Source organism: Gorilla gorilla, chromosome 11 (genome assembly GCF_029281585.2).
Source record: "Gorilla gorilla gorilla isolate KB3781 chromosome 11, NHGRI_mGorGor1-v2.1_pri, whole genome shotgun sequence".
NCBI classification, from domain to species: domain Eukaryota; kingdom Metazoa; phylum Chordata; class Mammalia; order Primates; family Hominidae; genus Gorilla; species Gorilla gorilla.
The window spans coordinates 129,589,840-129,617,057 of NC_073235.2; the positions used below are offsets into that span (position 1 = coordinate 129,589,840).

General features: G+C 40.3%; 1 protein-coding gene across 14 annotated transcripts in view; it reads left to right on the forward strand.

The window, feature by feature from the left end:
• The window catches only part of RHBDD1 (rhomboid domain containing 1), a 190,811-nt gene that overhangs the window by 53,532 nt on the left and 110,061 nt on the right, over positions 1-27,218 (forward strand). For 8 of the 14 annotated variants that reach the window (XM_055380583.2, XM_031008799.3, XM_063695246.1 and 5 more), the window contains exons 4-6: positions 17,894-17,982; positions 19,959-20,015; positions 25,346-25,489. In XM_055380583.2, the coding sequence (XP_055236558.1) occupies positions 17,894-17,982; positions 19,959-20,015; positions 25,346-25,489 (290 nt within the window). Of the gene's footprint in view, positions 1-17,893; positions 17,983-19,958; positions 20,016-25,345; positions 25,490-26,771; positions 27,115-27,218 lie in introns of those variants that run through there. The other 6 variants (XM_055380587.2, XM_031008800.3, XM_055380586.2 and 3 more) reach the window with 2 other exon arrangements.

Here is a 27,218-nt window from a genome sequence, read left to right on the forward strand (position 1 = left end):
AGTTGGATACAGAAAGGGTGAAAACATGTCTGGGAACATTAAGTTCAAAGCTTTTTACCTTGCAGCAGTAATTTTAAAGATTTGCCCCAAGAAACTGTAAACGTTCATTTAAAATTCATAAATTCCACTTCAGCATCTCTGAGTGCACTGCCTGTGATTGCTATCCAGGGTCTTGAGCATGCTGACTGTGTACTGTTTAACACACATGGTTTGTCGTGGTGTTTCCCATGCTGCTGGACTGACTTGTTCTGCTTATTCAGTCTGAAGGGACTCATCAGAGCTGTTGTCACCCATTCGGCTAGAGGTGGACTGCCCGAGTAATGAGAGAGGTGTTCTTTATGTGCTCTGCGTTATTTCAAGGTCCTCTTCAGAGATCTTTATTTTTAACAATGGCTTGAGGTCCCCCTTTGATCAGGGTTTTATACATTTTCACGTTAGTTGCGATTGAGTTTTCTTAAAGTTCAGCTAAGAACCAACAGTAAAATAAGGGTTGAAGGGGAAAAGGATAACAAAAGATCTCAGAAAATAATAAAGGAGATTAAAACTATCTGGTGAAACAAAACCTTTTAGCAGACTTGAGGGCATGTAGTGTTTTTGGAAAAGTTTTGTTGAGGAATACAAATTAGAAATCAGTAGATTTCATTTTCTCAAAGTGTTTTGTGGGTCAAAACATATTGTTAGACTTGTGTTTCCATAAACAGTTATATGGCTTCTAGTCAGACTTTTGCTTGTTCTCATGTTCTGCATTACAGATTATAAACCCTAATTATACTTTTCCAGACATATAGATGCCGAGCAAAGGCCAGCCGAAGGTATATCCATCAGGGATGAAGTACTGGGAATGGTTTCCTTATTGAATTCTCCTTCTTTCACACACCTTTTTTGAGTGCCACTCCCTCTTCCTCTTAGCTCTGTACTTCATAGTCCTAGGCCCTTGATTCAATTACTTTTCTAAGTATCAGTCTCTTATCTGTAAAATGAGACCAATAATAGTACCCATGTCATGGACTTGTTGGGAAAATTAAAAGATTGCACAAGACAAATGCTGAAGTCTGTGTCTGGCTGATGGGCAGGGTGCTACCATTTCCGTGTCCCTGACCCATCACCTGCAGGTACAAGGAGAGGGTTGCTAAAGCTCAAGCCAGTCAGAGCACGTCCAAGTCTTCCAGAACTGTGTAAATCATGGAATCCCCTTGAAAGTGTTTGCTGACAATTTACTGAATAAAATAACTACAGATTTTAGAGAGCCCTTTAAAAGACCTAATAAGTGAGTACTTAAAGATAGTGTGTCTGTTTTTAAAACAGTGAGATGTTTGAGTTTTGACTCACATTTTGTTTACCTGCAACATGTCAGCCATTCTACAGGATTCTTTAGTATGTATTTTCTCTTTTAATTCTTACAATATTTTTATTATCTCCTGCACATGAGGAATGGAGCTATATCTGTTAGAAGGTTCTGGGAATTCATTCAGTGATGAACATCTGCATTAGTATTTCTTCAGTGTAGTAACATTCTTCTTGACTCTTATTAGAATCATCAGGTCCTCCATTCCACCTGTGGTCTGCCTACCCTGGAGCTGAAATAGAGTGTTTAGCCAAATTCTCTTTGAGAGATTGAGGCCTGCTGGATTCTGTAATGCCTCTGTCATCTTTTGTCACCTTGGCTAGGAGTCCTTTGGTTACAAGTTAAAGAAACCCAGTTCTTTGTGTTACATACATTCCAATTATGCTCTTTTAGTTATTTTAAAATGCTTGGATGAATGATACCCCATTTACCCTGATGTGATTATTAAGCATTGTATACCCATATCCAAATATTTCATATATTCCATAAATATATATTCCTATTATGTACCCATAAAAATTTAAAATAAAATTTTTTAAAAAAGTAAAAAACCCAGCTCAAGCAAACCTGATCAAAGAAAAGGACACTATTAAAATTTCTAATGGTGTACTTTAAGGTTCCAGGAGCTTCAGATATGATGAAACTCAGAGTCTTACTGTCATTAGGATTCTTTTTCTCCCTCCTGGCTCTATCTCACTAACCACCCGCCCCCAATGCCTGTTTTGGCTTTTGTATTAGTTATCTATTGCTATGTAACAAATGATCTCAAATCCAGTAGCTTAAAACAACCACATTTACTATCCCACAGTGTTTAATAAGTCAGGAGTCTAGGTATGGCTTATCTGGTTCCTTGGTTTTGGGCTCTCTCAAGACTGCAACAAAGGTGTCAGTACAGAAATCTCATATGAAGGCTTGACTGGGGAAGGCTCCAATGCCAGCTCCTGTGGTTGTGGGAAGAATTCAATTCCTTCTGTGTTGTTGGACTAAGAGCCTCACTGTTGGCTGGAGGCTGCCCTCAGTTCGTTGCCACTTGACTCTCTCCCTAAGGCAGCTCACAATGTGGTACCTTCCTTCAGCAAAGAAGAGTCTGCTAGTAAGGCAGAAATTACAGTCTTATGTAATATTAATAGCATAATCATAGAAGTGACTTGTATTCTGTTGATTAGAAACAAGTCACAGGTTCCACCTATGCTCATTGGCAGAGGGGTTATCCAAGGAGTGAATACCCAGGAATCAGGGATCACCAGGGGTCGTCTGAAAGTCTGTCTGCCCAGTTTCATTCTCAGAAGAGTTCTCTTCACATGGTGACAGAGCTGACATCAGCAGCTCCTACATCCTAATGCTAGCAATCCTAGAGAAAATGCAGCTACTGTCTCCCTGGCATTTGTATAATTACCTGTACCCAACCAATAGAATTCTTAGTTGGAAACCCTAGAAATAAACTCTGGCAAACTGAACCATAAAAAGACTTATCGGAAGGATATCAGATAGCTTCTAATATTTTTGAGAATACTGAAGACCTGGGCTGGAAGAACCTGTAAGAACTGGCAGGATGCTTGTTGCCATTGGTCAGTGCTTCACTGGACTGTCATCACTAGACTTTGTATTAGATACAGAGGGTATCTGATTGGCCAGTGCAGGTCGCATGCCTGGGCTCTGGCTGCCGGGAAGATGAGGGACTGTCTGCACCTCTTGAGCCTCCACTGGAGGTGGGGCTGTGTTTCTTTGACTGTGACACTGCACTGAGATGAGCCCATAGGGGTCACCTGGCTTCACTAGGGTGACTTTTGTCCACAAATGTTCAGCCTAGCAGCTTGTATTGCATAAGCAGATTCAGCTCAAATGGGCAGATTTTAGAACTTTCTAGCTAGCGTTTCTATGCTCTTTGTTTAACATTAACTGTGCCTTACAGACATAGCAGTAAAGCTGCTACAGAGCAGTATGTGATGTTGATGGCATGTTAAGGTCTCTGAGTCATGTAGTAGATGGGGCATATCTGTTTTTCATAGTCAGAGTTTTTATTCATACCAGATTTAACCACAAGCAGAATTTACTTTTTCTGAAATTATGGGCTAACTTTACAATGCAGTTTTTGTCCTAATCTTGATGTTGGCTCTAGGAATTCAGGGATTATCTTAACTTTTTACTTTCATCATCTTTGGCCATGTGCATATGACTTTTTGTACATGCGATACACTGACTTGAGGTATCAGGTTTTTATAAGTACAAAGAACTTGTGAATCTTTTGAAATAAGTTCATGTTTCCTTGCATGCATTTTCAAAGCTATACTGAATTCTTATGCAGCATTGCAGTAGAATAGAATAAGTAAGACCAACTTACCAAGAAGGGAAACAGATGCCACTTCTATGGGGTAATTTGTGAGGTGTAGTCTTGCCTACTCTCGAAATGTTTTTCTTATTGGCCCAATGTGGCAACTGAAATCTCACCATTAGAACTCAAATTTTGGGTTAAGATCAATGAATCTCAACCTGAACACGTTGGAATTTCCTGGGGAATTAAAAACAACATTTCAAAAAAATCACTAAACAGAAAAAAAAAACCAATGTCAGGACCTTACCCCAGAGCAACGTTGCGTAATTTCTGGGAGTAGGGCCCAAGGAGCAGTAAATTGTAAAACTTCTTTAAGGGATTCTAAAGTGCAGCCAGGATTGAGAACCAGCAGATCAAGAGTAGAACCTGGGAAGGGCAGTGCATTCATTCATGTTATGATGTGTACAAGGAAATACAGTAGACAGCATTTCCACAGTTCCAGTTGAGACTATTTCCTGCCATCTTTTCTTCTTCATGTGTCTGTATGATGAACTTCCTTTAACAAAGATCAATAAGTCAGTCTTTTCATGCAGCCTTAGAGAGTCCATCTACCATAGGGCCATGGAATTTCTAGCTATGGCATTGCTTGTGAAAATACCTCCAAAAGACTGAACTCATGGGAATATCTATTTGCTTCATACCAGTAGCACATGTTAAAATCAGGCTATAAACAGTCCAACTTCTCTTTCATTTTATGTTTACTTTCTGGAGGTAATGTGCAAATGATCATTGATGTGGTATCCAGAAATATTTTTGTCTATAGTAATAGCAGATGGCAGAGCATTTTTCATGTGCCAAGTCGCATTTATTCTGCCACAGTGCAATGTGGAAGTGATCATGGCCTCTTTCAAATATTCAACTCCCCATGTGCATTTCAGTTGTGGTGGGAACTTTTCTTGCGTATCAGTTCAATATGTTATAGATTGACTTGGAATCCTTGGAATTTTTGCATAGTATAGTCACATGAGAAGTACTTTGAAAAGAAATAGTTTCGAAGCCTCATGATTAAAAGTCATCAATTCAGCAAACATTTAATAAGCATATTTTGTGTGCTAAGCCAGTGGTTTTCCACTGGGATGGGTGGCTTTGTCCTCAGGAGGGATTTTGGAAATTTTCAGGGTTGTTCTTAATAATCCTAATGATTAGCAGGGGTGCTACTGGCATTTGGGGTGCAGGGGCCAAAGGTACTAGCTGTCTCATAGCTTACAGGACAGAGCTCCACGATAAAAATAGTCCTCTACACACAGCACTACCGACCCCCAGACTGTCGAAAGGACATTCTTGTAAATGAAAAACCTGTTTGTGGTTATCTCAGCCTAAAACCTAAGTGTGCTTTTCATATAAAGAGCAGTTTTTGGGGGGACATGGATTTAACATACAGTGACTTTTCCAGGAAAATTATATTAATAAATTAAATTGTAAATGTAAAGTGAGGGAAAGTTGTACTTTGCTTTATTTGGAATTAAGAGTTTTTTAACCTCACGTAAACTCACATTACCCACGGAACCTTGAATGTGGTACTTGAGTCACAAAAAGCCTGCATTTGCAACTACCTGCATTCGTTATTCCCATATTTATGAGGATTCCACACAGAGGTGCAAGCTAAGGGCTACTTTATATGTCTCCTGCTGGTGGTGTGCCTGAGCATTTGTAATTCATATTATTTTTATTTTTATTTTTTGAGACAGAGTCTCACTGTGTTGCCAAGGTTGGAGTACATTGAGATCATCTTAGCTCACAGCAACTTCTGCCTCTTGGGCTCAAGTGATTCTCCTGCCTCAGCCTCCCAAGTAGCTGAGATTTACAGGCATGCACCACCACACATGGCAATTTTTTGTATTTTTAGTAGAGATGGGGTTTCACCATGTTGGCCAGGCTGGTCTCGAACTCCTGATGTCAAGTGATCTGCCTGCCTCGGCCTCCCAAAGTGCTTGGATTGCAGGCGTGAGCCACTGCACCCAGCCTATAATTCATAATATTTTATTTTATTACTTTTTATTCTTATTTTTTAGCTAGGATATTACGTTGACTTGTGATTGTGTGTTTGTATATGTGTCTGTGTACACAAAGTGTACAAGATGTGTTATTCACAAATTTTATTTCAAGAAGGAACATTACAAAATATTTAGGCTATAAGGTGGTATTGGGTGTGATTGGGTTGAAAGTCACTGGATGAAGTAGCAGGGTGATGTCAGACAAATCAATGGACAGGGAAACTTCAGCGTGCTAGAGGAGCACAGAGGCCACTGCAGGATCCAGAGGAGCAGCCTCTGCCAAGTCCTGAGGGAGTGTGGTCACACTGGCCCGGGATGATCAGGAGCTGGGGGACATGGAGGGCAAAAGGAATGGCACATACAAAGTCCTGAAGGGTGGATGCTTAGCGTTGGTGAGTGGCTAGAGCCCAGGGTGTGGTAGGGCTGAGCCCTGGCAGAAGGGAGAGAGAAGGCTGGAGAGGCAGACAGAAGTCCATGAAGAGCCTAACAAACCTTGCTTGCATTTTATTGTAGAGACATTGGGGAGCCACCAAAGGGCTTCTGGGCTAGGATCAGGTTTGCTGGTTAGACAGACACGCTTGTCACAGTGGTGAAAATGGGCTAGATGAGGGCACGGTTACATGAGCCAGGGCGAAGCCTGAGCTAGGCAACCATGGGGTAGACTGCTGGGCTAACACCTTTGCAGGCCATGTGAACCTTTCTGAGCTCTCCTGCTGCCTAGCAGCAGTCAGCCCTGCAGTAGCTGTGCTCCTGACCACTTTTCTAAGAGGTTGGGGTGTGGGTGGGAAGGGGTGTTGCAGAGAAGATGGAGAGGATTGTGGTCGGTGGGAGCTACTCAGCATGGAGTATAGAAGATACAGGGTAGGGAACTCTAGGATGTGTCTGGTTACATGAAGTGTCTGAGGAAAAGAACACTAACCTCACAGAATCTCACTGACTCTTTAACCTCTGTGCCCAGTTAAGGGAGTCGGGGGAGATTCTTGTCCAGTTATTTTGTGTGATTTCACTTACCTTTGCTTTTATTTAATTTAGGACAACCTGTCATTTTGTTCTGAAGATTTGAATACCAACACAGATCCTAAAGAAGCTTAGTAATACTGCAAAGCTAATGAATATGACTTTCATCCAGAGCACTATTTAGAAACACTTGCCTGTGCCAAATGGAGGAAGATGTTCTTAACAACTCACCCCAGCAACAGCAAAACTATTTAGGCTTATCCACCACATTGATGAGAGAAATACTGTTCTTAAAATGAGAGCCTTGCTTGGTGTCTTTTCCCTTTGCATTTAGAAATAAATGAAATTAGTGAAACACTATTATAAGAAGTTTGGAAAATAAGGGGGATGTTACCTTCCCCGCATATTATCTATTAATATTTTTTATGTATTTCCTTTAAATCTTGTTTTTAGGTATGTTTATGTATATTTGTGTGTCTGCGTAATATGTTATATGTATAAATATGTAACATTATAACTGTATACAATTATTCTAGGAATCAACACATGAAATATGGGAGCAACATTTTGAATCATTCTTCCCTCTCAGCTTCCAACTTGCGACCTAGTTACCTTCTGATTAGATGTCTCTATTTTGTTGTCTCATAGGCCTCTCAAAGCAAAGAAAACAACTGAGTTCTTGCATTGTCTCTCACCCTAGCCTTTCCTTTTCCCAATCTTCTGCATCTCAGTAAATGCTTCCACTATCCATTTAGTTGCACAAGCCAGAAGCCTAGATTTCTTCCTTTCCCTTACCCTCTACACTGAGTCCATCAGCAAGTCCTTTTATCTCTGCCTCCAAAATACATCCCAGATCTATCTATTACCCTTCCCTGGAATAGAAGCAGTCCTATCAAGATCTGTTGTAGTAGTATTAATATTTCTGTAGTCCACTGCCACCACCTTCTTCCAAGCTGCCATCATCTTTTACCAGGACTGCATTATCCTCCTTACCTGTCTTCTGCTTAATTTGGCCATTCTTACTTCTCTAGGGTCTGTTCTCTCAGCAGGTGGAATAGATCACTCCTAAAAATGCTCCTGTTTGGAATCCTCCAGTGGCCTTCCATTGTACTTAGAAAACAACTCAAGTTCTTTACTATGGCACATAAGGCACATGGCACACAGGCCTTATGTACCATGAGTTTCAAATCCATGCAGCACCCTGTGCCCATATTTCTTGCTCACTATTAGTTATCTCAAATTTTTTTTTTTTTTTTGAGGCAGAGTCCCCACTGTCACCCAGGCTGGAGTATAGTGGCACAATCTCAGCTCACTACAACCTCTGTCCCCGGGGTTCAAGCGATTCTCCTGCCTCAGCTTCCCAAGTAGCTGGGACAACAGACACGTGCCACCATGCCTGGCTAATCTTTGTATTTTCAGTAGAGATGGGGTTTCACCATGTTGACCGGGCTGGTCTCGAACTCCTGACCTCAGGTAATCCACCTGCCTCGGCCTCCCAAATGCTAGGTTTACAGGTGTGAGCCATCATGCCTGGCCATCTGAATGTTTTAAAATACCAAATTCTTCCTGCCTCAAGCTGCTATATATGTGCTTGTAGCTGCCTGAATCTTCCATTCCCACTTCTGAGCATGCTAGCTCCAGATCCTGCAGTGCCACTTAAATGACACCTCCTTGAGAAGCCATCCCAGACAGTTCTGGGTAAAGTAGACTTGCTTTCTTACACTTAACAGTTTGAGGTGTGTGTGTGTGTGTGTGTGTGTGTGTGTGTGTGTGTGTGTCTGTCTGTCTGTCTGTCTGTCTCTCTGTCTGTCCATCTGTCTCCTCCACTCTAGATTTTAAGCTCCAGGAGGCAAGGACCATGTTTGTCTTGTTAATGTAATAGTCACTAAATATTTGATGAGTGAATGAATGAATATGTCTTAGTCCATTTAGTGTTGCTATAAAAGAATACCTGAATCTGGGTAATTTATAAAGAGAAGAGGTTTATTTAGCTCACAGTTCTACCAGCTGGAAAGTTCAAAACTGAGCCTCTGCTGAAGGCCTCAGGCTACTTCCACTCATGGTGGAAGGTGAAGGGGAACCAGTTTGTGCAAAGACCACATGGCAAGAGAGGAAGAAGTAAGACAGGCAGTGCCATGCTTTCTTTAAGAACCAACTCTGGGCCGGGTGCGGTGGCTCATGCCTTTAATCCCAGCGCTTTGGGAGGCCGAGGTGGGTGGATCACTGAGGTCAGGAGTTCGAGACCAGCCTGACCAACATGGTGAAACCCTGTCTCTACTAAAAAAACAAACAAACAAAAATTAGCTGGGTGTGTTGGCATGCACCTGCAATCTCAGTTACTTGGGAGGCTGAGGCAGGAGAATCGCTTGAACCCAGGAGGCAGAGGTTGCAATGAGCCGAGATTGCGCCATTGTACTCCAGCCTGGGCAACAAGAGCAAAACTCCGTCTCAAAAAACAAAACAACAACCACAACAACAAAACAAACAAACAAAAACCAGCTCTGGCGGGAACTATTAAAAGTGAGATCTCATTCACCCGCAAGGGAGGACATTAATCTATTCATGAGAGATCTGCCCTCATGACCCAGTCACCTCCCATTAGGCCCTACCTCCCTATACTCCTACAAGGAGGATTAAATTTCAACATGAGTTTTGGAGGGGACAAACCTCAAAGCCATGGCAGAATGCGACCTCCTTGAACCAGCTCAGGGAATTGTCTTATTAGCAGGCGTAGGGACATGGAATTGAGAGCCAAGGAATTGCTAAACATTGTCTGTTATCTTGGAAGCTCTTTTGTAAAAGAGGCTTCTGCTATTGCAATACCCTTGTTTTTGTCCAGATTCTGTTTGTCTGGACCTCAAGTAAATGTCAGTGGTCAGCTTCTATCCCCGTGTCTGCAGTTGGTGCCATGTTTAATAAATCATCATGGATTGTAGAGGGTGCGTTGTCAGTATAGCTGCCTTTGGGGGACATAATATTGGAAGATAGGCTAGGTTTTACTTCTGAGGACAAAGGTGCAGGGAGCAAGGGATGCATGGTAGAGAGCATGTAGACCAGGTCATTCAGTCATGCTGGTATCATGGTTGAAGGAGGCATCAAGGACAGAAAACAAGAAGTTTAAAAACAGTTTCTGTTAAGAAGAAGCAATCCTGTCAGAATCTTTCCTAGTGGCCTTAGTGTTCAAAAACCTGAAAAATTTGTATTACATCTCATTGCTAGTACTGCGAATCTGGGACCATTTATTAAGATCCCCAAACCCCAGAGCTTCTGATCAGTGCAGCCCCTACCTGCTATTAACTGCTTTTACAGGAAGAAATCGTGGAGAGTACAATAGGCCACTTCTAGCTGACTGCCTCTTACCTTACCGTGTTCCTTTACCTTGTCCAACACTGTGTCTCCAAGTTGCGTCCTTAATGAGGTCATTTGCTCTGCATACATTGTGAGATTATGTCTTAGAGTATTACATTTTCTGCTTTCTGAGCTATGCTTGAGAGGACAACCTCTTCGACTGTGGGAAGAATTTGCCATTTAATAGAGGAGGGCCTTTATAGCTTGTCACAGCTTTCAGTCACAGATCCAGTTTTTGATTCTGTCACAGTGGCACATGAGAGCAGGAACATTTTGCATAACCACTTAACTCAGCGTTACAATAGCCTCTTAAATGGATGAGGAGCAGCTTAAGCTGGCTTGATGGGAAAGAACACTGTCTGTTGGTGTTAATAATATTCGTATTTAGTTTGCATAACTTAGATCCACAATAATATCTTAATCTTAGTTTTGCTCCAAAATTGCCTTTCTACTATCACTATCCCATATAAATAACGTATAGCAACATTGATTTGATTGTAACCCGTTCATATTTTATTAAATTTTTTTTTCTGTAAACATATATTGAGCACCCCCTCTGTGTCAGGAAATACACAAGTGCTGCATATCTAGAGGTCCACTGGACAAAAAATAATGGGTGAGGATTTTCAGAATTGTAAAAGCACATGAGACCTCATGTTGAAAAACACAGCACATCTTAGCAGGTTAAATAAATCTGCAACTAGCCACAATGATTGTGGTATAAAGACAGTATGTCCAAAATAAAGAGAAAATCTTTGAAAACTGAAAAAAAAAGACAGATTGCCTACAGAGGAATGACTTTCCAACTGACAGTACATTTATTATCAGCAGCAGTAGATCCTATACCTGTCATCAAAATAGGATGCTGAAATAAAAACCTTTTAGGACATACAGAGACTAGGATAATTTTTTACTCTCAAATATTAACTGAAAGAACTATGAAACACTGTATTTTGGCAAGGAGGAAACTGAACCCAGAAATAGGTTGCACCATTACAGAAGCAATGACACAACAAGGAATTTGGACAATAAGTTAATGAACTTGAGTAATCAGAATAAATGGCTTCCTCTGTGCCGCCATGATTTGAGTACTAGCAAGGTGTTTTCCAGTTAAATACAGAACTACTTTGGTTTGGTGCTGATGTCTGAAATTCTTGTTTGTGATGAATTATTCACCTCAATCAAGGGTTTTTAAGAAGGGGTCCATGGATGGAGTTCAAGGTATCTATGAACATCCTAAAATTACAGGTAACGCACTTTGTGTATACACAGTTTTTCTGAAGACAGGCTTGTTGTCTCTCATCAGACGCTTAAAGGTACTTGGAATTTGAATTAGTTTAAGAACTACTGGATTAAGTTATTGTTCCTTATTAAAGTGAAATTACATCAATACTTACCTTGCTCTCAAGTTGAGATACATGATCTGAATTTGAATCGTGACGTTATTGGTTACCTTGCAGAATCACTGTGACCCTGGAAAAATTAGTTTTCTTCTCATTGTAGTCTGAGTGTGCATTGTATGATCTGTGTAGCTAAAGGCAGCAGTGGTGTGCCTGGCCCCTGTGACTGTATGTCAGTATCACAGTCAGTATTTGATTATAGTTACGATTTTTCTAAAGAGAGTCACTATTAAGCTAACAGAAGAAATAAACCTTTTAAGTTACCAATTTTAGGATATAATAATATATTTATTGTTTTGTTAATTGAACATATATTTTGTGTAATACACTGTCCAAGTGTACATAGTGGGGTGGACAGGGGGAGGCTGTGTTCAGTCATTATCTATACCAGTGAGATTTCCTGCTAAAACAAGTATTAACTGGTGACCATGTGCAACTTGTATTTTCCCCCCAGCTTTATTGAGGCATCACTGACAAATAAATGTTGTATATGTTTAAGGTATATAATGTGATGTTTTGTTGTGCATACACATTGTGGAGTGAGTACCATGACCAAGCTAATTAATATATCTGTTACTTCAAGTATTTAGCATTTTTGTGTATATGGTGAGAACACTCAAGATGTACTCTCCTAGTAAATTTCAAATGTACAATGTAATGTATTATTATTAACTCTACTCACCATGCTGTATATTAGCTCTCTTACTTATTCATCATATAACTGAAAGTTTGTAGCCTTTGATCAACATCCCCCTATTTCTCCCATCCCTAGTTCCTGGCAACCACTGTTCTACCGTTTCTATGAGTTTGACTTCTTTAGATTCTACATATGAGTGAGATCATACAGTATTTGTCTTTCTGTATCTGGCTTATTTCATTTAGGAAAATGCCATCTAGATTTGTCCATGTTGTCTTAAATGGCAGGATTTCCTTATTTTTTAAGGCTGAATAATAAAAATTCCATTGTGTGTGTATGCGTGTGTGTGTATACATACCACATTTTCTGTATCGGTTGATGTACACTTAGGTTGTTTTCTTACCTTGGCTATTGTGAATAATGATGTAATGAATATGGGAGTGCAGATATCTCTTTGAAATACTGATTTCAGTTCCTTTGGGTATATACGCAGAAGTAGAATTGCTGGATCATACGGTATTTCTATTTTTAGATTTTGTAAGGAACCTCTGTATTGTTTTCTATAATAGCTGAACCAATTTACATTCCCACCAACAGTGTATCAGTGTTGCCTTTACATCCTTGCCCACACTTGTTGTATCATTTGATTTTTTATAATAGTCATCCTCACACATGTGAGGTGATATCTCATTGTGGTTTTGATTTGCATTTCCCTGATGATTAGTGATGTTGAGCAGCTTTTCATGTACCTGTTGCCCATTCATATCAAAGGAAATAGCAAAATGAAAAGGCATCCAGCAGAACGGAGACTATATTTGCAAACCATATATCTAATAGGGGACTAATATCCAAAATATGTAAAGAACTATAGCTCATTGGCAATAAATGACCCAATTGAAAAATGAGTAAAGCACTTGACTAGACATTTTTCTAAAAGAGACATGCAAATGTAACTTGTGATTTTTTTAGTACAGTGCATTTTAGATACATGTATTTTATGTGTAATTGAAATTCCACTCTTCCTCTCATCTGATAGTTACGTACTGAGTGCTAGTGTCAGGCCGTTTACTGTAGTTGCTGTGGTCATGGATGTAGAGTTGGTGGTGGTCCTGTCCCAGAAGGAATTACTCTGAATAGGATAGAGGGTGGTAGGTCATAACCAAATCCCCAGTCCTAGCCTAAGACCTAGTAAGGTCAAGAGGAAGTTGTTCCTAGTCGCAGGATTGTCCCTGAATGCTGCTTCGGATGGCATCTTCCACATGGAGCTAAGAACAGAATGAAGCCACAGGCTTATTCAGAGACCACAAGCTTCACAACTTCTGTTTAACACATCTAATTATGATTGTAACAATACTGTCTGGTTTTGATGCTGTTATGTTTGAAGGTAGATCCCAGCCACTGATCAGAGCATTCAGAGGGATCATCTTCCCCCAAAGCCCAGGGCTTTTTTCTGTCTCCACAGCACCCCCAGCTCAGGGGTAAAGTGCCCTAACCCTAGGACTGGTGAGAACCACCTTCCCAGTTCAGTTTTCTCCCTGTCTGCAGGTCCATCTATCTTCTCGCTCAGGATGTGGGTATCTCTTAGAGGGTGAAGGGAAGTGATTTGTCAAATGGTTACCAAGGGCATGGAGAAAGTTAATTTACCTCTTAAAATGACTTTTATATTCCTTTTACATTGGTGAAATTCATTCTCCTGTTTTTTTGTTTGTGTAATGTTGAGAGATTCTCAGTTCTGATTGAATAAGATCATAATCTCATTTTTATTTTAAAATTGAACACTTTTATAGAGCTTAAATGAAACAAGACCAGTTAAATGTTTTGAGATGGAACTTTTGTGGAAAATGCTGAATGTTGGAGGATGATGCAATGAGTTCTCCGGACTGCCAGCCTCCCTTCCCTAGATATTTGAAATTATATTAGGGCAATTAGATTATAACTCAAACTTCTGAAAACCATTTATAGATAGATAAGAAATTCATTTCACTGTATTGTACTCTAAATTGTAAATGAGATTCAAGATTAATTGTTTAATAGGTTGAAGTTTTAAATTGAAATTTCCTTCTATGTTATTTTATATCATATATGCTTCACCATGAAGGTTGATTTGAAACCAGAGTTTCAGAAATACCAATATTATTATATTCTTTTCATCTAAATTGAAGTTATTATTATTTTTTTAACTGGTCCTGGCCACTTCTTTGTATCTCTCAAACTGCCACTTTCTTTGTCATTTTTAGAACTATTAATAGGTGGCCGATTGTACTGAGCCTGAGCATAGAATAAAATAAGTACAGTGGTCCCCCTTATCTGTGATTTTGCCTTCTGCATTTTTAGTTAGCCCCAGTCAACCTTGATCCAAAAACATTAAATGGAAAATTCCAGAAATAAGCCATTTATAAGTTGTAAATTTCACACTGCTCTGCGTAGCATGGTGAAATCTCACCCCGTCTCACCTGGGACATGAATCATCTCTTTGCCCCATGTGTCCATGCTGTCTCTGCTACCCACTCGTGAGTCACTTAGTAGCTGTTATGATTATGAGATCAGAAAGGCATAGTATATATAAGGTTCAGTACTATCTGTGGTTTCAGCCATCCAGTTGGGGGTCTGCAGATAATGGGGGGTGACTATACAATTTTTTAGCTTGGCTGGGGAGCTAAAAGCATAGTTCCTACTATTCTTGCCAGAAAATGGGAAAAAAATGTTCAATCCCATATTTTTATTATATGAAGTAGTGACATGGACAGGAGGCAGAAACAGTGGGTAGAAGAGGGCGGTTCCCAGCAAAGGCCCCACCCTCAAGCCTGGAAACCCACAGCCCTAAATGGGAACAGGCATTCCTGTTTTTGCATCCAAAAGCTGCCTTTTGGCCCACCACACCCCCTTCTCCTGTACCCATATAAACCTGAGACCCCAGGCTCCAGAAGGAGACAAGGAGGTGAACAGAAGAGCGGAAGAATAGCAGAACGGCGCAACAGAGAGAAGGAGCATCTGAATGCTAAGAGGGAGTTTACCTGGACATGATCGGAGAGGAGATATGTCACTGGACAGCCAAACTCCAGGGGAAGACCATCTTCCCACTCCATCCTTCTTCCACCTCCCCATCCATCCCACTGGGAGCCACCTCCATCACCCAATAAAAGCCCCACATTCATCCTTCAAGTCCATGTGTGACCTGATTTTTCCTGGATGCCAGAGAAGAAACAGGGAAACAGAAAACTTTCACACTGGCCCTCTGCCTTTGTGAAAAGGCAGAGGGTTCACTGAGCTGTCTAACCCTTAAGCTGCCTGTGGACCGCAAGGTTAAAAGAGCGCACTGTAACGCACACCCACTTGGGCTTCAGGAGTCGCAGATACACACCCCTGGACGTTGCCGTGGGGCTGAAGCCTAGGGGCACTCATCCCAGCTCCTGCACCTGCCCATCTGTGTGCTCCCCTTCCCGTAAGGGGTTTAAGCATGCACGGTCACCAAACAGACAAGTTACACCACTGTGGCACATCCTGCAAGGAGGGGGTCAGGGAACTCCTGTTTCAGTAGATATATCTGATGAAAATAATGCTCTCCTGAGGGAATGATCGTGTATGTGGTGTGTGTGCGTGTCTGTGTGTGTGTGCGCGTGCATGTGTGTGCCATGACTTTTAGCACGTGTGCATGTATGTGAGGGCTTGTCTGGGCAATAGTGTCATTTAGTCAGCTAATGGGAACAAGCATCAATGCTGTTCTCTTTACAAGGCTCCTGTTTGTCTGTTTCTTTCAAGTGTTCCTCATTGCGTGTTCTTTTCCTGAGAGCCAACGAGTCTTTTCATAGCTTGGAGACAAAGAAAATTACTCAGAACCATCTTGCTTGTGGTGTTTCAGGGACTCTCCCCTAGGCTGCTGCCGTAGTAGGTGAAATGTATTGGTTTTGACTCTGAGTCTTGTGTAGGTTACCAAATGGCGGATTCTTAGCTCTGTGACTGCCGTGGCTCAGCAAGCACCCTGAGCTGAACATCTAGTGGTTTTAACTTACCTCCTGTTGGTCTTGGTGAAACGGTCCTGGCACACTTGAGCCATTTACTCAACATATCCTTGAGTGCGCCTCTCATGTGCCTGGCCCTGTCCTGGGTGTTTGGAATACATATGTAAAAGCCACATAAAGGCTATGTTCTTGGAGTCTCCATCAGGCTGTTTCGTAACTTTCAGTTTCCCACCTTCTGGAATGAGAGGTCACTATTCCAGGCTGTGGGAATGCGTTCATTTGCTTGGCTTTTTTTTTTTTTAAGCTTCTAATTTTGTATAATGTATGAATGAGACACCATTGCTGCCCTCAGGGAGTTTGTGTGTGACAGAGAGAAACGGACAGGCAGGCAGACGTGTAAGTGCTGTGCCACCAGCAGACTGGCTTCGTGCCAGAATAAGGTAGGAGCCTCGGCTCTGAGGGGAGGCAGGAGAAGGAAAGAGCGGCTCTTCAACTGGGGTGGGATTTTTTGACAGAGGTGCTGTTTGGCTTAGCCTATGGTCAGAGAGTGCTTGGGGGATGTGACAGTGGGGCATGTGGGAATGGAGGTAGTAGACGATGAGGTCTCCACCCTCTGACTTTGCAGAGATGGGCAAGGCCAAGTGTTGGAAGGGCTTAAACACACACCGGAGTATTCTGTGAGAGCCAGTGGATTTCAGAGGATGGCAATGACACCACTTGCCTTCTGCCTCAGGAGGATAACTGATGGCCGTGTGTGGGATGCACTGGAGAGCAAGAGCTGGCTTGCAGGGAGACCAGCTGGATGATTTTCTTTCATTTATTTTATTCATTCAACACACATTCATCTGGGGTTCACTCTGTGCCCAACACTGGGCATTTCCAAATAGTCCAGATGGCAGTAAGCATGGTTGTGGCAGTAGGAATGGGAAGGCTGGGAGGGGTATGAGAGGCATTACAAACGGGAAGTGGGAGTGGCACCCCAGAAAAGCCTAGTTTAAGGTGTCAGTGGATGTGTGCATGTGTGCGCGGGGGTGTCTAGAGGGTGGCGGGCAGCTGGAAATTGAGGTCAAGTGCTTAAAGAACAACTCGTTGTATAGGACCCCCCCTTTGTGGTAACATGCAGAGGTTTTTGAGAATCCCCAGTAATTTCTTAAACTCAGGCTGGGTGGGAGGTCATTCAGCCAGGGAACTCCACAAAGAGTGTTGCCACTTAGGTCAAAGTAGACCTCTGAAAATAAATCTTACAAGTAATTGCCGGTTTTAGATGCCAGTTTAAGAAGAGTTAAACCACTGTCATGCCCTAACGGAAACACTTTCATGCCCTAACTCATCTTTCAAGTTTGAAATTTAAATGTATGTTTCTTTGTTCTGAGTGACTGAAACATACACATGAAGACAACTTTGGTGGATGCAGGTGGGCATCTCAGTTCCTTTTGCTGAGTTTCACTTGCTCTCTGCTTCACTCATCCATGGTGTAGAAAACTGCAGCAGTCTTCCCTGCCATAACACAGATAGACATCATCCCTCACAATGGCTGGATAATTCCAGATTTAATGCCAAACAGAGAAAACTGATTTCATTTATGTTTTGTGATAAGAGGTACAGAAAAAAAACGGAAAGCGATGTAATGACTTGTCTTGACCAAATGCTTCCACTGCTCTGGAGGAGACAACCCACTTCCCCTGGTTAAGGAGGGGTGTTGCATTTTAAACATGTGGTGGTTGTTATTCATTGTACTTTTTTTTAAAGGTAGGAGATGTTGTTCTTTGGACTGAGTTAAATGCTGCTTAGCATAAAAGACGTGATGTGGAACAAAGCCTGCAGACTGTGACTATTTGACATGCACTAGGCTAATGAGAAGACAGAATGTCTCTAATCAGCAGCAGAACAAACACTCACAAAGGGTCTCCTTCCGTCCTAGGACTTCCTTCGCTGGGCATCTGGCTGGGATTCTTGTTGGACTAATGTACACTCAAGGGCCTCTGAAGAAAATCATGGAAGCATGTGCAGGTACAGAATAAAACACCTTTGGCATGACAACAGGTTGGAAGTTCATGTTAATTTTAACGTGAACAGAAGCAACCCCAAGTTTCCCTGTGGTTCAGCTCAAGAATTCCCTAATATGCCTGTTTTTCTTTTTAAACCAAAAGATAAAACAACCAGTGCAGTTCCTTACATTGCTCCACAAAAGAGGCTGCAAACTCAAATTTCGAATCTGATACTTTCTTAGGGGACAAATATCAGTATATATTTATACCCTCAACCTTAATGCTACCCGCAGAAAACCACGATTTCCTAAAGAATGCAGAGAACTAAAGTGCCTTTAAAATAATGCATTCTTCTGTAATAGTCCATGAATTAATATACGTGCAAGGCAAAGTTGAAAAAGAAAACAAAGCCTGGACTGAAGTGCATGGCCAGTATTTTAAAGAATTCAGACTGATGACCGGGTCCTTGGTGGATGAGCCATATATTCACGCATGGCCAAACCAAGTCTGTTATTGCTTGAAGCTTAGCTCCTGCTTTTTTTAATTTTGCTTTTCCCTTCAAATTGATACTCAATGAAAATATTTCATTTAGAAATACTTGTATTTTTTAGACCTCTTAATTTTCAATGCGATTCTCATTTTGACTTGTAAGAAAACTGGTTTGCAAACACTCGTTTTATAGACTGAGTTCCACTATTTCATCTTTTATTCATGGGAAGTCTTCTGAGACTATTTTACCTTTTCTTGAACCATAAATAATTTGTTTCACAGTTTGTGCTGATGACTGGTATTCTTGAGAACCATATAATATTCATGATAGTAGAAAGCTTTCCAGGCACTGCACTGGCACCTTTATTAGCAGGCCGTGTTCACTTTTGGTTGATTTTTACAGGCTGTGTTGCATCTAAGCAGATCCTCATTTTCCCGCGTTTGCTTATTAATGTGTTTCCACTGTATGTACTTAGAGGAGGCAGTGGGAGCTTCATTTATTGAAAATGTCCAGTTTTATTATATTTTCAATACAATTTAATACTCATTAGTACTGATAAAAGAGATGATTCTCGGGAGTTTAATATCTTGTTTCTTTTTTCTGTGTCTCATGATGAAGCGGTTAGTAAAGCTTTTTGCAGACATGTTATGAAATTTAAGCAAGTGCTTTGTTTAATTTTTAAAGAGGATTTTCCCCTAATTATAATATTTAAACTCTTAGTTTTAAAAGCCTTAAAAAGTTAGTGGAGACTTATTTCTACACCACTCCATTTTCAAAGTAATAAATACAATAGCAAATTAAATAGGAAAATTAGAACACTCAGTGCAACTTGCAAATAGCCTGCGAACTTGGCCTTTTTTCTGCGAGCTGAGAATTGAAGGACACAGGAACCCCATGGAAAACGACGCAGCATGTGGAAGCTGCTGTCTGATGCCTCCTGGAAGAGGAGGGTCACCCTGAGGGTGTGGCCTTTGGCCCTCCCTCTCTCATTTCATTCAGCCGTGCCAAATTGACTGAGTAGACAGTCCTACTGCCTTCTGTAGGGACAAGAAAGAGTGAAGTCCCCTAGGAAGGGTAAGGAGGATGGCTCTCCTAACACCTTGTTTGAGGAAGGTTCTCCATTTAGCCAGAGTGTCTCTGCTTATACAGAGACATCAAAGTCAAGGCTTGGTACTTTGGCAGGCAAAGACTAAGGAACTTCAGTGAGTGTAAATTAGGGTTTCATTTTCCACTCCCTATACACACACACACACACAAACACACACACACACACACACACACACACACACACACACACACACACACACATTCTTTTCCCTGTAGGGACACACACACACTCTTTTCCAGTTAGGGCTGGCCCCCAAACAAAAGGGAGTTTATTTTAATAAGTCTTTAGAAATCATTTGAAATGACCTTGGGCTTTGTCCAGAGAACTTCCTAATTACTGGAACAATTAGCATTTAAAGCTTTATGGCTGCCATTAAAATGTTTATTTCTTTTACGTTTAGGCGGTTTTTCCTCCAGTGTTGGTTACCCAGGACAGCAATACTACTTTAATAGTTCAGGTAGGCACTGTATTTCATTTAATAAATTTTAACTTATTTTTAAAATTATAGTGTTCAGCTCTACAGAGTACTTTAGGATACTACTAGTTTCTGCTGTGGTAGGGTCATTCACATGTTGTGTAACTGTGCCTCTAACATGCCTGGAAGCTAGATGGAGGGTAGCCTAGGGAGCATATTTGTGGGGGTTGGTAGGGAAGGCCAGGGAAGGAGGTAACTCAGGCATGAAAACATGGTATGATTGGTATGAGGTCTCTCATGTGTGATAAGATTCATATTAGACCTTGGTGCTTTAAGTCTCAGTCTGAGACTCTACTGCTGGGAAAGTGTTGGAAGTTGGTTTTAGGTGTATAGTTCTCCATGGCCCATCCCGTGTATATTCAGGAACCCTTGCATACCGTCAGATGCTAAAATAGGCATGCCTCTAACAAATGCCATGTGACTTAATGAGGAAGAATGTATTTTTCTAAGTATCTGTGTAAATAGATAGAAAAGACTTCCTGTTAAAAGCTTAAGACCTATTTTAGGCTAAAGCCTTTGCATTCCAGGCTGGGGTGGCTACACGGTAGTATTTTAGATCAGGCCCAGCAGCCAGGTGTTAGCCATGGCCATTGGAACGCTCATGTCTTAATGCAGTGAACTGAATGTGCCCCTCCCCAAATTCATACGTTGAAACCCTAACCCCTAATGTGATGATTTTAGTAGGGTAGGAGTTTGGGGAAAAAATTAGGTCATGAGGGTAGGGCCCTCATGAATGGGATTAATGTCCCTATAAAAGCGACCTCAGAGAGCTCTCTAGCTTCCTCACTGCCACATGAGGATACAAGAAGTCAGCAGTCTGCAACCTGGAAGAGGGTCGTCACCAGAACTGACCACACTGGCATCGCAAGCTTCCAGCCTCCAGATTGTGAGAAATTTCTATTGCTTAAGCCAGCCAGTCTATGGCTATTTGTTATAGCATCCCAAATGGACTAAGATGTGTTTCTGTTTATATTAATTGAGGACCACTATAGCTTAAAGCTGAGACTAGCAGCCTTTTCTTTAAAAGACCGGACAGATAATATTTCAGGCATCAAGGGCTTTATTGGCCATATAGTCTCTGCTGGAACTAACCTGTCCTTGTAGCACGAAAGCTGCCAGAGACAATGTGTAAACAAGTGGGTATAGGTGTGTTCCAATAGAATCTTATTCCTAGCTCCTGCCTTTTCTACTGTGTAAGGATATGAAATTGACACTCTGCCAATTTAACCTTACAAAATAGGGCAGTTCTACTTACTGTCTTCTCTCTCTTTTGCACTCGATTTATTTTCTATTTTTTAAAAAAGAGGACTGAAGAGAACAGCTTCTTTCCTTCTTATGTGGAAGAAGCACAGTCACACAGACCAGAGAATTAAGGGCGAAAATAATAAAAAGCCCTTTTTACCTCTTTTAACCTCTGTAAAATTACCATAGTTATATGCCTTTCTCTGAAGTGATTGGATTTCTTCAAAGGCAGAGCTACTTAAGGCCAGGTGGCTATGCTAATGGTCATCTAGGGAACTTTTATGAGAGCATATGTATATCTTACAAGTAATGATTTATTCTTAATATGGCTGTCCTTAGCTGGAAAAGTCTTTATAGGTCAAAGAACCTCATGAATGTTTAAAAAGCTGTTACCAATTTTTCTAATCTTGGTGGTGTTTCTTGATCGCCTTTGCCATGAAATCCTGGTATGTGTATAAGGAACAGATGGAGTAGTTAATAGAATAATGATAACCAGATTTTCTTTTACTACAGAGCCTAAGTATATAACTAAAAAAAAAAAATTAAACTAGTATTCCTCTCAGGACATAATTTAAATTTATTTATCTTAATTGTTTGATTGCTAGGTTTTTCCAGGAATGTTTATTATGAAGATTTTAAAACATCTGATTGGGCCAGTGAAACATCCATAGAAAATTTTTGGTCCTACGGGAGGAGATCTGTTCTCATTATAATAGATACTGATGAGATTTTGGGTCCTGTTGATGATCTATGATTGATGATATAGAACGTTTAGCCACACTGGTCTTCCTGATTTAAGGCACCAAAACTTTCCCATTTTCTTTCCCCACATTTTGTCTGACAAGTACCAAATTTGTTTTTATAATATTCAGATGTTTAGAGTTATTGACTTTATTTCATTGAAGAACTGCCAGATTATTTTAAAATAAGAAATAGCATGAATAAAAATGTTTTTCTACATCAAGAAAATGTTGCCTCAAATCATCGCATGTGTATCTGGCAATTAAAACTCTAGGTAGATATACAGTTTCTATGTGGTGAGCAAATATTCAGAGACCTTGGGTTATTTTGGCTTTTGAATTAACTGAGCATTTTTGGGGGTGGATAGGTAGAAATGGTACGTAGATCTTACATAACAGAATGGCTTTCCACATGGGTTTGAAAGTGATAATGAGCCATGTGGGAAATTACCCCATATACTTTTTGTATTCCAGTAAAATAATTGGCATTCATAGGGAATTGGGCAGTTTCTCTAAGCAGGGATTGCTGAAGCATCCCATGCTATTCAGTGACGTCTCTATAAATATTCTATTAGTGTTGCAGAATGGTTGCCACTTTCTTTGATTCTTTGTGGAGAAGATGTATTAATTATGTTTTTACCATTTGTCCTCATGTGAAAGTTCTTTTTTTTTTTTTTTTTTTTTAATAAGGAATGAAAAGTAAGATTTGTAAAAACACTACCACAGTCTCCTTTACTCTCAAGGTCTGAAACTGGCTGGTTGGGTGTTCCCCAATGCAGCAATGGGGGCTAAATTTTTCTGATTCTATCGGATAGAGACCAGTTTAAGAATAAGTGTTCATATTTAAAATGGTAAGATCCAAGTTCAGTTTTAAGCCATTGTGAGGATTTGGAAAATGTACTCGTCTCCTTCTCCTGTTCTAAATATCAATAATGTTAATATTTTGACATGGGAAACAGGTGAGAGAAAATATGAAAGTTGGGTTATTGCAGGTATTTAGTAAATCCTCATTAATATTTACTGCACTGGGGCAAAGCTTTTCAGAATTAGTCTCCAAAATCCTAAACCGTTTTATTTAATGTTTATTTAAATCATTCCTTTTTCTTGTACTTTCAAGGACGTTCAGTAAAATAGAATCAAGTTAGAAGAGTTTTTTCACAATCACTGAGAATGGACAAAAGATCTGGCTAGACATTTCTCTAAGAAGATATACACATGGCCAATAAGCACATAAAAAGACACTCAGCATTATTAGTCATCAAAACCACAGTGAGATACCACTTCATATGCCCTAGGATGTTTGTGAATAAAAAGGCAAATAATAGCAAGTGTTAGTGAGGATGTGGAGAAATTGGAACCCACATACACTGCTTGTAGGAATAGAAAATGGTACAGCTACTTTGGAAAACATTCTGGCGATTCCTCAAATAGTTAAACAGAATCGCCACGTGAAGCAGCAGTTCCACTTCTAGGTATATACTCAAAAGAAATGAAACCATATGTCCACCTAAAAACTTGCTCACAAATGTTTATAGCAGCATTATTCATAACAGTCAAAAGGTAGAAATAATACAAATGTCTATCAGTTGACACATGGATAAACAAAATGTGGTATAAGCCATACAGTGGAATATTATTTGCCTGTAAAAAAAGAATGAAGTACCGATAAATGTAACAAAATTGATGAACCTGGAAAATATACTAAGTGAAATAAGCTAGACACAAAATGCCACATATTACACGATTTTGTTTATATGAGCTATCCAGAATAGGCATATTCTGTAGAGATAGAAAGTAGATTAGTGCTTGCTTAGAGCTGGAGAAGGGATGGGAGGGTGAGGATTGTTAGCTAAAGAGTACAGATTTCTTTTTGGGGATGATGAAAATGTCCAAAATTGATGGTGGTAATGATGGTGCAACTCTAAAATATACTAAAAACCACTGAGTTGTACACTTTAAATTGATAAATTATATGGATGTCAATTATATATCAATAAAGCTGTTCTAAAAATATCAGTAGACACAACTACTTTTCATGACCAATATTTATATTAAAAACTAGTGTGTTTTGTCATTCGTTGTTTATATGAAAATGAAGTCTACTAGAGTGCTGATTTACAGTTTCCCTTTTAATCCTGCATATTAGGAAAAGATTCATAAAGAATACAACGGTAAATTTTAAAATAGCCTCAGGACCAACTATCAAAAATTCTGAGCATGAAATCTCAATTAATGCAATTCTGCCATTCAGTGTTCCTCTTTTGGCTGGATTGTGTTTTTTTTCTGTAGCCTTATTACAGCTCCAACTCAGGCCTGTACTGCTGTACTCTGTGGGATAATATGGAGATCTGTCACAAAGACTCATAGCAAAGGTTAGGAATCTTCAACAACAACCCAAACCACATTATTTAAATATTTGAAACATCAACTTCAAAGAATATAATAATGGCAGGAAAGAAGAGAAAAAATCAAACAGACTATTTTACTTCTCTCTCTTTATGCCAGAATGAGATTGGTAACCTTCTGTGGGGAACAAAAATCTCCTCCAAACAAATTCTCTAACTGTTGGCAGTTAAAGAAAATGTAAGGAATAAACTCAGACTGAAAAGATCAATGGAAATATCTTCCAAAAATGAACTTTTCCCTGTTATTGACCTTTATTAATGGTGTACCTAAGTTTGGTACCTAAAGCATTATTTAATGACCAGGTTGTCTCTTCTCTCTTGTTTTATCTAGCAACCATTTTTTTTTTGAAGTCATCTCTTCTTTCTTGTTTTATCTAGAAACCATTTTTTTGGGGGGAACTATAATCTCTGACATAGAATTACAATTACAGAGAAATTGGCTGCATCTTAATGTTGGTATTGTCTGAAGTATTTTGTGGGATCTGTATGAAACATTGGTCTGCCCCTTATTGTACAGAGCAACAAGACAATAAGGCTTTATTAGCTATTGTTTCCACCATTCTCTTGACTCAAGCCAGGACTTCACTGAAAACTCTCCAAGTATTGAATAGCTCTAAGCTGAAAGAATCCACTCCATATGTCAATAGCTCATTCCAGTCTCTTCCCCAGGACTTCTGACTACCCTCTGAATTAATATCTCCTTTCCTCATTAGCACATAAGGACTCATTCATGTCCAGCCCCATGGTGGGCACTGAGGATACAGTAACAAGACAATCACCATTTGGCATCTTTTCTTATTTTGAGGATAATTATTATACCTAAAATAATGTTATGCCTTACTCGCTTGTCTTTGCTTATACAAAACAGGAAGTATAAAACAACAGTCCATAGCTGTGTTCTAGAACCTTTTCCTTGTGCCTGTAGGCAGCTCTGGATATCAGGATTATTATCCGCATGGCAGGCCGGATCACTATGAAGAAGCACCCAGGAACTATGACACGTACACAGCAGGACTGAGTGAAGAAGAACAGCTCGAGAGAGCATTACAAGCCAGCCTCTGGGACCGAGGTAGGAGTCTTGCGCCCTTCAGTTATTTTAAAGCATACCTCATGTGGTAAGGTAGCCTGAAAAAGGGCTATTTGTAGCAAATTAAATTTTAAACAGTTCAGAAAAAGGATATGTAGATGAAAAATGTGTGCAGATTGTGATTACAAAGAATGGGGTGTGATGCCATATTCCCAGCAACCTAAGCTAATAAGGTGCCAGACTGTGTATGTATTGTTAAAGTTGTTCTTTTTATAGTCCTGCTGTACTTGATGCTTTGGCATTAAAGTCAAGAAACTTAAAATTCTTAGATGCATGATTAAAAAAAAGAGAGATTTTCTTTGGAATTCATATTTGTAAAGAAGGCTCAATGTCACTAAGTATCAAAATATTGCCCATAAACCTCCGACAAATCTCCCTCAGCATCACATAGGCTAAGAATTCAAGCTCCGATTTGACTTCTGCTGAACCAATCTGTCTGGGGGTAGAGCCTAGAAATTTGTATTTTGAACAGGCTTTCCAGGAGATTCTTTTATAAACTGATATCTGAAAAAACACTATATATTTTGCCATGTTTGTTCTAGGTTTGGATTATGAGTTTGGGTATTACTGTTTTTCTTGTTTGAGTAGTGACTAAAAATCAACTGTTCATTTAAAGGGCATTTGTTAAAGTTTTATGTTTCATGTACAATGGTAGGTACAATAGGGAACACTGAGTGGTAAAAGTTGGAACCTACCCTCAAAAAGTTAACAATCTGTGTTTGGGCATATGCCTACTAGATGTGATACCACACAGGTAACCCTAGCATCAGGTGACTAAGAGAGGCTCAAGCTAAGTGTTAGAAGTAGGGAGAAGATGGTGAGCTTTCTCATACCTAGAACTATCAGATTTTCACAGAGGAGATAGCATTTGAGTTGGACCTTCAAGAATGTGTAGAACTTGAAGAGCTGTGGACGGGCATTCTCTGCAGAAGTCTGAACATCAGCATAGAAGTTAGGGTCATGTTCCGCCAGCCCTCACTTTTGAATGGACAATAAGAGAAGAAAGGGAAGAAGAGTGGGAAGCTAGGCTGGGTCCGGATCACAGGGGTCCTAGAATTAAGTAGACCCAGTGGAAAGTGGATTTAGTGTGTGGTATAAGTGCCAATAGAGCTCTGCATGGGACACTGATGTGGTCAGAGCTCTGTTAAAAGAATCTGGTAGTAGCAGTCATTCTGCAAACAAGATTGAGCACCAGTCGGGTACCAAGCATTATGCTAGATGATGAGAGTATGTAAATTATGACAATATAATTTCTGACTTTAAGGAATACAGTCTTAGTAGCAACAATGTGCATGGAGGTGGGCAATGACAACAAGCGGGAGACAAGTTGGAAGACTATATTGCAGTAACCTGAACAAGAAAGGAAAGCCTAAATTATGAAGGTGGAGAAGAAGGCATAAATCTGTATTTCTCAGGTGAAGAGTTTCAGAACTGTGATGAGGTATCAGTAATCTATCACTGTGTTAAGAATCACCCTGAAACTCGTGGATTAAAACAGTAAACATTTGTTCTTGTTCATGAGTATGTGAAGCAGCTGGGCTGGGCTTAGCTGATTTTGGCTAGCGAGCTAAGGTGTCTGCGCTGGTCTGCTGGGGTCTGGCTGCTCTAGGATGGCTTCTTCTACATGCCTGCCTGACTGATGGTGGTGTTACGCCACGCCTCATTCCTCAGCCAGCAGGCTAGCCTGGGCTTATTCACCAGGCCGCAGCAT